The following is a 12,071-nucleotide window of genomic DNA, read 5'->3' as shown; positions in this document are numbered from 1 at the left end:
TATTAATGTAGAAAAAGCTTGGCTGGGGCTTTCCTCCTAGTGTCTTATGCTGCCCTGTGGATCGAGAAGAAGCTAACATTACGTGTTGCAGAAGGACCACATGGTGGCCTTCACCGTGGTCCCTAGAGAGTCTTTACAATCTTTCAGAAAATAAATATTTTTCTCCTAACGTGATAGAGGAAGTCATGTTGTTGCTGTAGTTCTGCAGAACATGTTGTTGACTCCGTATTGTTAGAACTGAGGCATTGTGTGTGCTCCTGGTCTACAGGGACAACCAGTTGGAGGTCCACGCATCAAGCACGTGTGTCGGGCAGCGGCGGTGGCACTCGGGCAGCCTCGTGCCATGGTACCTGAGGATATCCCCAGACTCAGTGCTCTGCCTTTACACGAGAGAGAAGGCATCGCTCCTTCTCAAGACACAGAGGGTAAATAAATCTCTCCATTATTTAAATTTAATTGTATAGATCAAAGCATCAAATGCTGATGGATCTTTTATTTATTTATTTATTTCCTCTTTCAAGATCTCGGTTCTCACTCAGAACCTGAAAGCACCTGTTCGGTCGAACAAAGGCCGGTGTACAAGCAGAAATCTTTCGGTCTGCGACAGAGACGCTGCTTTAACTGCAAAGGCTGTTGTCGGGAAGAGGACTGTGGGACCTGTGTCTTCTGTCTGGATAAACCGAAATACGGAGGACCTAACAAGAAACGTCAGAGCTGCATGTAAGCGGGAAAGAGCTCAGATGCGTGAAATAAGTGTTTTATTTTTATTTATAGTGACCTTAGATTTAAGAACTGCAGGAAGACCGAAACAATCTCTCTTATATTGAAGTGCTTTTGAGGCTCAGATCTCGACACGCAGCAGGACAAGGTGTAGTATCACCTGCTCTCAAACAGCTGCATTGTCTACTGATTGACCCGGTCTCGGTCCACCCTACCTCAATGTAGTCACTGTTCCAGAAAGATCCATCAGGTTAACACACTGAAATACGTTCATCAAGACTGACTATAGAGTGACGAGGCAGCTGTTTGATATGGTGATGATCTGACTGATTAAAACATCTGGCTTAGTTTTTATTCTAATGCGTTTCATTTCATCTTACTGTTGTTGCAGTTTAACTTCATATATTCATACATCTTGAACCGTTTTCTGGAACATATAATTAGCCTTTAATGCATTAGCTTTGATCCTGCAATGTTAATACTCCTTTTAATAGGATTGTACAATCCAAGGCTCATTTGCCAAGACGGTATATACACTAATATTAAAAATTAAAGCGGTAACTTAAAGGTAATATTTTATTTCTTCTTCACAGCTACAGGAAGTGCTTAAGGATTGAAGAGAACAAAATGAGACGGATGAAAGGTATGGCTGTTTTAAAATGATACGCCGATCATAAGGAATATTGGAGAAGTGGGAGGAGTCTCTGGATATATTTTGTGGTCAAATTGGATTTTATTTTATTTATTTATTTTTTAATTATCAGGCTTGTGAGTACTTGGTTACACAATGTTTATTGGCTTGTTTTTTGAGATTATATTTGGTAATAATGTCATCGTGTATTGAATTCCTTTCTCATACCTTTTTGGTCACCCCCTCTGCCCTCCCATCACCCCCGTGTTTGACCTTTTATTTGACCTATTGTGTTTTTTCGCAGTTCAGATGAAGCGACGGGGTATGTGCGCCCAGGCCACTGCGTTCAGTGGCGGAGAGGAAGAGGCAGAGGGAGATGGCAGGGGAGAGGCGCTAAGCACTAACGTACTGACCCCCGTCCGGGGCCGGCCGAGGCGGCAGGTTAAACGCCGATGCTTCAGCAACTTGCTAGAGTCTGATTCGACTGATGCAGATGCTTCTGGTGAAGACGTAGCAAAGGAACAAAGCAGTAGTGAACCGAGTGTTAAAGCTAATGGTATGAATTCAGTACTGTTTTATTATTGAAAGAGCTGGAGTAGCCGTATCTGAACTGAGCATGTTGTACCTGTGTCCATTTTTTATTCATCCTTATATTATCTGTACTAGATTGTAAGACCACATGTCCAGGTTTGGTGCAGTTTTGGCTTTTATAGGGATTGGAGATGAAATTTTTCCTCAGAGTAACAAGCAGCGTGAACTAGAGTGCTGGAGAAATTTGTGAAAATTGTGTTCTCAGAAATGTGACCTCACAATGTTAAATAATTGTATTATAAAATATTTTACTACCAGAGAAAATATTTTTTTAAATTATTATTTATGTTTGTTTTTTTTTTTTTTTTGTATCCCACAGTTTATTTTGCACAGCCTCCCATTTTCGAAGATTAATATCTGGACTCTTTACTGTTTTAGTAACTCAGGTCTTTACTGCAGTGTTAGATAGTTCAGGGCTTTCTGGGTGAGATCTATGGTCTCTCACATCTGGGTAATGGTCATGTAACCACCTAAATCACTGAGTAAAATCTTATTCAAAAATAAATTTCCAAAATAAAGCAGTTCTGTAGCTTATTTAATGCTTAAAATGTGACTCCATTGTGTTGATTTTTTTAATTTTTTTATATATATATTTAAGTCATAAAGTTGAGCAAGTCTGTACCCACAGTGATGCACTAGCTGTTAAAAGGGGGACCCCTCCTAATGATGTGTTTCAGCCACAAACATTACTCCCAGGTGCATATAGCCGGTCAGTATCCACAGACAAGATGAGTAGAGAAGAGCTTTTCCCACAGGTCATCTAGTGCAGTATGTCCCCTACTAGATCTTTCCTGATCCACCGTAAGAGGAAACTGAAGGTTCTGGCATCTCATCCATGAAGTGGATTTTTAAGTGTTTAAAAATGGTCAGTTTTCATTGCATCACTCACTACAGCCTTCTAAATTGCCTCTGGAAGCAACATCAGCTCAAGAACTGTGAACGCACTGAGCCGGAGTGGTGTAAAGCACATGGTCACTGGACTCTGGAGCAGAAGGAACATGTTCCCTGGAGTGAGTGAGAAATCACGCTTCACTGTCCGGCAGCCTGATGGATGACAGGAGGAGGAGGACGCTCCCTACTGGACTGTAGACGGACAGTAAAGTGTTTTGGAGGAGGGATAATGTGTCTGGGGCTGATTTTCAGGGTCATGTTAGTGTTAATGCTACAAAGACATGTATGAGTTTGGACAAGGACTGTTCCTGTTCCAGCATGACAACGCCCCTGTGCACAAAGCCAACTCTATAAAGACATGAGTTTGGTGTGGAGGAACATCATTTACCTGAACTCAAGCCCACTAAACACCTCAGGGATGAACTGAAATGTCGTCTGAGAGTCCGACGTTTTGGTCCAACGTCAGCGCATTAATGTTTTTTTAATAACTGAGTGAACATAGATTCCCACAGACACGTGACGAAATCTATTGGAAATCCTTTCTAGTCGAGTGGAGAAGGGGGCAGCTCCATATAAATTTGTAATGGGCTCAAATTGGTGTGATAGTCAGGTGACCACATTTTTTGACCGTCAAGTTTATACCACAAATACCTCACTTGACAAAATGTTAGTGTTGGACTAAGATGCTGTTAAAAGTAAATGATTCATAATATTTGACTAAATACAGTGTTTTAATGCTGCTTGTTTTTTTTTTCTGGTCCAGTAGATACTGTTACGCATCCTGACGCACAAGATGAAGCAGCGAAACCACGAAGGCCCGGACTGTCCAGAGGACTGTGGGGACGGCGGCGAAGTAATAAGGTATTTCTATATGCGGATGTGTTTTAATTACAGTTTAAACCCATCGAAAGGTCAGCGAGAGAGAAGTTTTCGTTCCCAGTAACAGTTGCTGTGCCTTTAGACTGGAAAAAGTCTTTTGGTCTAAATTTGGAGTTCAGACATTTGTTTGAAAAGCCGTGAGTTTCTGTCTTATTTTTAAAATCAGTTATCCTGTCGAGTGTTTACTTTCTGCTCCAAAATGATTGGCACTCTCGGTAAAAGAATCTTTGTGGTCACCCCGCAAAGTGAACATATGAGATCAGTCCAGGCGGAATATACGCCGTGTAGACGCCTGAACGGGTTTGAAGCACACGATCGTCTGGAAAGTCTTGGTGCGGTCCAGCATTACAATTCTCCTTCACTGGAACCCTGTTCCGGCATGATGATGTTCCTGTACGCAAAGCACAGAGCTCCATGAAGACATGATGTAGAGGTTAAGGTTGGAGTGGAAGATCTGGAGTGTCCTGCACCGAGCCCTGACTCTGACCTCAACCCCACTGAACACCTTTGGGATGAACTGGAACACCGACTGAACCCCAGACCTCCTCAGTCTGATCTCACTAATGCTCTTGTAGCTAAAAGGGCAAAACTCAGAACAGTGGAGATTGTTATAAGAAGCACATATGGGTGCGATTTGGTCAGGTGACCACAATCCTTTGGTTATGTAGTGTATTTATGGATGTTTTATGGTAAGTGTACTGCCCTAGTTAAGAAACTGAGTGGTCGGTTTTTTCATTTTGTGTTTAGTTGAAACATGCAGTAATGTTTTTTCCCACAGCTACAGTATAATAACCCTGAGTGTAAAACACAGTCTTTAATTCCTTGGGTTTTTTATTGTGAACAGCACCACTTCTGTACCCTTCTGTGCTTCTTTCTTGTCTTTGGAGAGGGTGTTGGTGGTCATCTCCTTCCTCCTGCTTATCCTCCTCCTCCTCTTCCTTGGCTGCTCTTCTTTGCTGCAGTTGTCATGATGCAGTCCTGCTATAATGCTCCCCCACCTCCTTTTCCTCCTCCGCTCTCCCACTCTCCCAGCTCCAGAGCTCCCCTCCCTCAAAGGCGCCGGAGCGCTCAGACACAGGAAGTTCATCCGTAAAGCTCAGGCTGAGGCTCCAGCTGCGGCTGCATAGACTACCACCTAGCATGGTGCGAGCTGCTGAGGTGTCTTCGGTGGCTGTGCCTTCCCAGCCTGATGACAAAAAAGCACAAGAAGAGGAGGCGGATAGAGAAAAGCGGGTTGTGAAGAAGGGAGATCTGCAGCAACCCCTTACTGACCCCTGTCTTCCTCATTCTCAGAGCTCAATGGAGCACACGCCCTCCAGCGTCCTGGCCACAGTGGCCAAAGGATTTGCACACCGGGAACGACAGGCACCGGAGCCGGCGCACAAAATCCGGGTCGACTTTAAGGTCAGTGTTTCGTTCTTACTGTGAGACTTGTCTATGGTGCAAGTGATGTGTATTGTTGTTGTTGTTTTTTTCTTTCTTTAGCATAATATACACCGATCAGGTATAACATTATGAGCAGTGACCGGTGAAGTGAATAAGACTGAGTATCTCCTCATCATGGCACCTGTTAGTGGGTGGGATATATTAGGCAGCAAGGGAACATTTTTCCTCAAAGTTGATGTTAGAAGCCGGAAAAATGGACAAGCGTAAGGATTTGAGCGAGTTTGACCAAAAGGGCCAAGTTGTGACGGCTAGACCACTGGATCAGAGCATCTCCAAAACTGCAGCTCTTGTGGGGTGTTCCCGGTCTGCAGTGGTCAGTATCTATCAAAAGTGGTCCAAGGATGGAACGGTGGTGAACCGGAGACAGGGTCATGGACGACAGACCACAATATTAGGCAGGCGGTCATAATGTTATGCGTGATCGGTGTATATACATAATAGCAACATTTATACGTTGTAATTAAAGTCGCCTCGATGTTACTTTTTCTTTTCCTGATACCAAATCTGATGTCTTTAATATTAATGTTTTATTTATTTCACACCAAAATCACTTACTTTTCTTGTATAAATAAATCAGTCTCTTTATAATCACACTTTTCAAGTTCCAAAATTTCAATTCCAAGCTTTTTCCTTTTATTACAGGATCTGATATTCTCTCTGTTTTTTAATTGGTATTAGCCTAAGAGCGTTACCGAGTATATTGGGAATCTCTAATTGTAATCTGTGCACATTTACGGTTTTCAAGTCTATTTGTAATAAGTAAGAAATAACATCCTCCTGACCGCACGGTTATACAGTCCACTCGTGCCGCACGGTTATACAGTCCACTCGTGCCGCGCGGTTATACAGTCCACTCGTGCCGCGCGGTTATACAGTCCACTCGTGCCGCGCGGTTATACAGTCCACTCGTGCCACAGCAACTTTCCAGCAGTTAGAGTGTTTTATGTAATGATGGAGACACTGTGCACTTTTTAATGGTTTATAGGCAGGTTTTTAACACAACAGCAGAGAGATGAGTTAAAGTAAGACAAATTTGTTGTATTGCAATGACAACACAAGGACAAAGCGGAAAAGGTAGGTATAGTTTGAGAATGGAATTCTTCTCTCTGATTGGACGAGACATGTCACTCAGGATATAGAAGCAGTAGGAAATCATGTATCTAACTGAATTTGTTGTACATGTGTGGAGTTCTGGCTTCACTTTAAACACATTTAGTGCAACTTTAAATCTTTTAAAGACAATAACAAACATGTATGTTTTTATAAGAAAATGGAGTTCATTCAGTGCTACTGTGAGGAAGGACGTTCATATGGTGTGATGTTGGATATACTGATAGTGTATCATGGAGTAAAGATTAGTTTGCCATCTCTAAAAACACGCCATGTTTGGAAGACCAAACTATTCCAGATTAAAGGATGTAAGGAGCGCTATAAGAGCAGAGCTGTGTTCATACACACACCAATCCACTTTCTACTGCTGGACTTCCTGTAGATCCTGAGTGACCCATGTCTCGTCCAGTCAGAGGGAAGAATTCCATTCGCTGGAACTATACTTAGCTTTTCCAGTTTGTCCGAATCGTCCTTGTGTTTTTGGATGTTTTATTGTGTTTCTGTCGGAAACACAAATCTCTGAGGAGTTAGCATTCGAAAGACTGAACTGTGATTTAAAAGCTGTCACTCGGCATCCTTTTATTTATCTGAAACTACCTCTTATAAATGCATTTATTGTAATGGAAAATATCGGATGAGACACCAAGATCAGTCACATGTAAATATGGGTCCATTCCCAGTGACTGACCCAGCGGGAATGGGAGGGATTATAACTGGTTGTAGACGTTTAGGTTTTGTTTGTTCTTGAATCCCTGTTACGATGTCCACTCGTGTTTAGTCACTGAGAAGAAACTTTAGATGAAGTGAATAACAGGTCTTATAACAAGTCAAGTCTCACACTTTCTATTTTTTATTTTTATATTTTAGGAGGACTGCAACATTCAGAATGTCTGGGCGATGGGGGGGCTGAGTGTCCTCACCTCCGTTCCAATCACAGTGGAGTGTGTGTGTCTGCTGTGTGCCAGTAAAGGACATCACAATGTAAGGATGTAGAACTGTAACACATTATTTTTATTCAACATATCAGTCAGTCGATTGATTTTATTCCATTTGCTTTAATCCAAGTGTAATTCGCAGCGATGTACAGCTTTTGTTTTATTAGTCATGACATACTGGGAATATTAGATCGGTCGTATTACGAATACCAGACGCCGCTAGCTTTAGCTGGAAAATAAATCCTACTACATGTGGTACAGAGAAAAAAATGACTTATATAAACACTGAGCATTTGTTTAAAGATTTTTAAGATTGGTTTAATATCTTTAAATACTCCTAATTTGCATGTTTCTCATTAAAAAAATGCAATGGACAGTCATGTAAACGAGCCTGAATGTGTGTGAGAAATGAAAGCTCATCTCTCAGAGATCTCTTATCTTTCAGATGATATACTGTCAGATGTGCTGTGAGCCTTTCCACCGCTTCTGCCTCCCGGCAGACGATCGTCCGCAGAACGAAAACAAGCAGAACTGGTGCTGTCGGCGCTGCAAATTCTGCCACGTCTGCGGTCGTAAGGGCAAACAGGGAAAGGTACAAACATCACTCGCTTGTTACTGAATCCTGAGTTTAGTCCTCACTGCGTATGAGCAGGGTGAAAAAAAAACCCTTCTTCTGTTTGCTTGCTTTTTGAATGTTTATTCATTCTCTTATACTTGTTTGTGTTTGTTTCTGTCCTTTAGCCGGTTCTACAGTGCAGAAAGTGCTTTTACTGCTATCACCCATCATGTCTTGGGCCCACGTACCCCAAACCTGGAAAGTGTAGCACACCCTGGGTAAGTTGCAGCTCTCCGGTAATGGATGATTGTGCTAAAGAAAAGAAAATGACAAAAACACAGCAGTACATACACATATACAATAATCCTACATACCCAGGTGGTGTGAGACGGCCTGTAAGCACTTTAGTGTAAGCATCACTATCATTATAGCAGTGATAACTCTCTAAGTCTCTCACTAGCCTTACAGTTTTTCTCTCTCTTAAAATTAAGTACCCATTTAAAAGGGAAGACTTTCCTGTTACCGGACATTCATTCAGAAATTTTACCTAAACGTCTCCTAACGAAAATATTCCCTACATTCTGTTATTTATTTGTTCTGCACCAGTCTGAGTGAGATTCTTCCTGGAGCCCTGCAGCATTGGTCTGGTTTCAGATTCACTTGATTCTATTGACCATTGACTAGCCTTATTTTTTGGTGCTTTTATGAACAGTAAGGTTCTCCAGCTCTTCTGTGTCTCGCGACATTCCCCTGCCACATCGTTGGTTAAAACACACACACTTTACTTCCTGAACAAGTCCAGGAGTTTTGGCACAGTTCCAGTGTAAACTAACTCCTACAGGGAGTCGGGGGTTCAGTACCACATGGTGCTCTCGCTCCACACCACGGCTATCACCAATTTATCACGTAAACCTGCTCTCTGTTTCTGACTAAACTGCGCCAGACCAGAAGCCTTTGAGTGTGTGTGTGTGAACTGTTGCTATAGAAATAATAAGGTGTGTGTTTAAATAAGTGTGAATTGTGTGTGTAGGTATGTATGTTGTGTATTCGGTGCAAAAGCTGTGGGGTGACACCAGGAAAATCCTGGAGCACGTCTTGGAATCATGAGCTCGATCTCTGCCCTGACTGCAGCAACCTCCACAAACAAGGTACAGATTTAATAACCTGTGAACACGCGCTACACCGCCACCATATGTGCTGTTTTTGCTTCTGTTTTCGAGGTCATTTTAGCAAACTGTGTATTTTCTCTTTAATGATCAGGACTTTTCATTAATACTGTTAATTTTAATCACAATTTTTGCAGGAAACTTCTGCACCGTGTGTCTCAAGTGCTATCCTGAGCACGAATTTGATATGAAGATGATGCAGTGTGCTCGATGTGCCCACTGGGTCCATCCCAAGTGTGAGGGACTCACAGGTCAGTGTCTGTGTGTGCTTGCTAGAGGGTACATTAGTATATTTTTCTCAACGTGACGACAAGGTTTTGTTGACTTCAAATTCTGATGGAAAGTATTAAGGGTGTGTGCAGGTATTTTGAATGTTATTTGAATCTGAGCCACAAGTATTAAAATGTCTGAAATCGGTATACGGGTATTCATTATGCCTTACATACAAACATGAACAACGCACGTCAGGGTATATCTTTCTGTCTCACACCCAGGTGTGGAGGGATGGATGGATAAATGGATGCATGGATAAATGGATAGCTGGATGGATAAATGGATAGCTGGATGGATGGATGGATGCATGCATGGATAGCTGGATGGATGGATGGATGGATGCATGCATGGATAGCTGGATGGATGGATGGATGGGTGGATGGATGAATGGGTTGCTGGATGGATGGATGGATGCATGCATGGATAGCTGGATGGATGGATGGATGGATGCATGCATGGATAGCTGGATGGATGGATGGATGGATGGGTTGCTGGATAAATGGATGGATGAATGGGTAGCTGGATGGATGGATAGAAAGATAAATGGATGGATGGGTAGCTGGATAAATGGATGGATGGAAGGATAGAAGGATAAATGGATGGATGGATGGGTAGCTGGATGGATGGATAGAAGGATAAATGGATGGATGGAAGGATAGAAGGATAAATGGATGGATGGGTAGCTGGATAAATGGATGGATGGAAGGATAGAAGGATAAATGGATGGATGGATAGAAGGATGGATGGAAGGATAGAAGGATAAATGGATGGATGGGTAGCTGGATAAATGGATAGCTGGATGGATAAATGGATGGAAGGATAGAAGGATGGATGGATGGATGGATAGAAGGATGGATGGAAGGATAGAAGGATAAATGGATGGATGGGTAGCTGGATAAATGGATAGCTGGATGGATAAATGGATAGCTGGATGGATAAATGGATAGCTGGATGGATGGATGCATGCATGGATAGCTGGATGGATGGATGGATGGATGGGTTGCTGGATAAATGGATGGATGAATGGGTAGCTGGATGGATGGATAGAAGGATAAATGGATGGATGGGTAGCTGGATAAATGGATGGATGGAAGGATAGAAGGATAAATGGATGGATGGGTAGCTGGATAAATGGATGGATAGAAGGATGGATGGATGGGTAGCTGGATAAATGGATGGATGGAAGGATAGAAGGATAAATGGATGGATGGATGGATGGAAGGATAAATGGATGGATGGATGGATGGGTAGCTGGATGGATGGATGGATGGGTAGCTGGATAAATGGATGGATGGAAGGATAGAAGGATAGATGGGTGGAAGGATAGAAGGATAAATGGATGGATGGGTAGCTGGATAAATGGATGGATGGATGGTTAGAAGGATAAATGGATGGATGGGTAGCTGGATAAATGGAAGGAAGGATAGAAGGATAAATGGATGGATGGATGGGTAGCTGGATGGATGGATGGATAGAAGGATGGATGGAAGGATAGAAGGATAAATGGATGGATGGGTAGCTGGATGGATGGATGGGTAGCTGGATAAATGGATGGATGGAAGGATAGAAGGATAAATGGATGGATGGATGGGTAGCTGGATGGATGGATGGATGGATAGAAGGATAAATGGATGGATGGAAGGATGGAAGGATAAATGGATGGATGAATGGAAGGATAGAAGGATAAATGGATGGATGGAAGGATAGAAGGATAAATGGATGGGTAGCTGGATGGATTGATGGATGGATGGGTAGCTGGATGGATGGATGGATGGATAGAAGGATAAATTGATGGATGGAAGGATAGAAGGATAAATGGATGGATGGATGGGTAGTTGGATGGATGGATAGAAGGATGGATGGATGGATGGAAGGATAGAAGGATAAATGGATGGATGGATGGATGGGTAGCTGGATGGATGGATAGAAGGATAAATGGATGGATGGGTAGCTGGATAAATGGATGGATGGATGGATGGATGGAAGGATAGAAGGATAAATGGATGGATGGATGGGTAGCTGGATGGATGGATGGATAGAAGGATAAATGGATGGATGGGTAGCTGGATAAATGGATGGATGGAAGAATAGAAGGATGGATGGATGGATAGAAGGATGGATGGAAGGATAGAAGGATAAATGGATGGATGGGTAGCTGGATAAATGGATAGCTGGATGGATGGATGCATGCATGGATAGCTGGATGGATGGATGGGTTGCTGGATAAATGGATGGATGAATGGATAGCTGGATGGATGGATAGAAGGATAAATGGATGGATGGGTAGCTGGATAACTGGATGGATGGAAGGATAGAAGGATAAATGGATGGGTGGATGGGTAGCTGGATGGATGGATGGATAGAAGGATAAATGAGTGGATGGGTAGCTGGATAAATGGATGGATAGAAGGATAGAATGATAGATGGATGGATGGGTAGATGGATGGAAGGATAGAAGGATAAATGGATGGATGGGTAGCTGGATAAATGGATGGATGGATGGATGAATGAATGGGTAGATGGATGGATGGACAAATGTGTACAGGGGATGGACAATAACTTATTAGTATCCTGGAAAATGTTTCCTGACATGCTCCTCCCGAACACCCCAAAGTGCCTCAGTAATATTCAGATCAGGTGGCTGTGAAGGCCATGGTAGATGTTCAACTTCATTTTCATGTTCATCAACCCACTCTGTCTTACCGTGTGCATTGATGCATTATCATCCAGATACAGGGCACCACCCTCAGGTTACAATGGGTGCATCATTAGGTCCTTAGCAAGGACACACCTACAGCACAAGTAGTGGTTCTTATGTCATGATATTGCAGCCAAAACCATCACTGATCCACACGCATGCTTCACTCTGGGCA

The 12,071-nt window shown here is 42.7% G+C and overlaps 1 protein-coding gene across 4 annotated transcripts in view; it reads left to right on the top strand.

The window, feature by feature from the left end:
• kmt2ba (lysine (K)-specific methyltransferase 2Ba) overlaps window positions 1–12,071 on the top strand; it is a 34,628-nt gene that overhangs the window by 8,377 nt on the left and 14,180 nt on the right. Inside the window, exons 6-16 of one of the 4 annotated variants that reach the window (XM_058405304.1) lie at window positions 269–425; window positions 522–720; window positions 1,314–1,363; window positions 1,656–1,907; window positions 3,600–3,694; window positions 5,006–5,116; window positions 7,136–7,249; window positions 7,649–7,795; window positions 7,945–8,037; window positions 8,790–8,907; window positions 9,063–9,176. In XM_058405304.1, the coding sequence (XP_058261287.1) occupies window positions 269–425; window positions 522–720; window positions 1,314–1,363; window positions 1,656–1,907; window positions 3,600–3,694; window positions 5,006–5,116; window positions 7,136–7,249; window positions 7,649–7,795; window positions 7,945–8,037; window positions 8,790–8,907; window positions 9,063–9,176 (1,450 nt within the window). Of the gene's footprint in view, window positions 1–268; window positions 426–521; window positions 721–1,313; window positions 1,364–1,655; window positions 1,908–3,596; window positions 3,695–4,744; window positions 5,117–7,135; window positions 7,250–7,648; window positions 7,796–7,944; window positions 8,038–8,789; window positions 8,908–9,062; window positions 9,177–12,071 lie in introns of all 4 variants that reach the window. The other 3 variants (XM_058405302.1, XM_058405303.1, XM_058405301.1) reach the window with 3 other exon arrangements.

Source organism: Hemibagrus wyckioides, linkage group LG12, assembly GCF_019097595.1.
Source record: "Hemibagrus wyckioides isolate EC202008001 linkage group LG12, SWU_Hwy_1.0, whole genome shotgun sequence".
NCBI lineage: Eukaryota > Metazoa > Chordata > Actinopteri > Siluriformes > Bagridae > Hemibagrus > Hemibagrus wyckioides.
The sequence above is the reverse complement of the archived record's forward strand: the minus strand, read 5'-3'. Positions and strand labels throughout refer to the sequence as shown.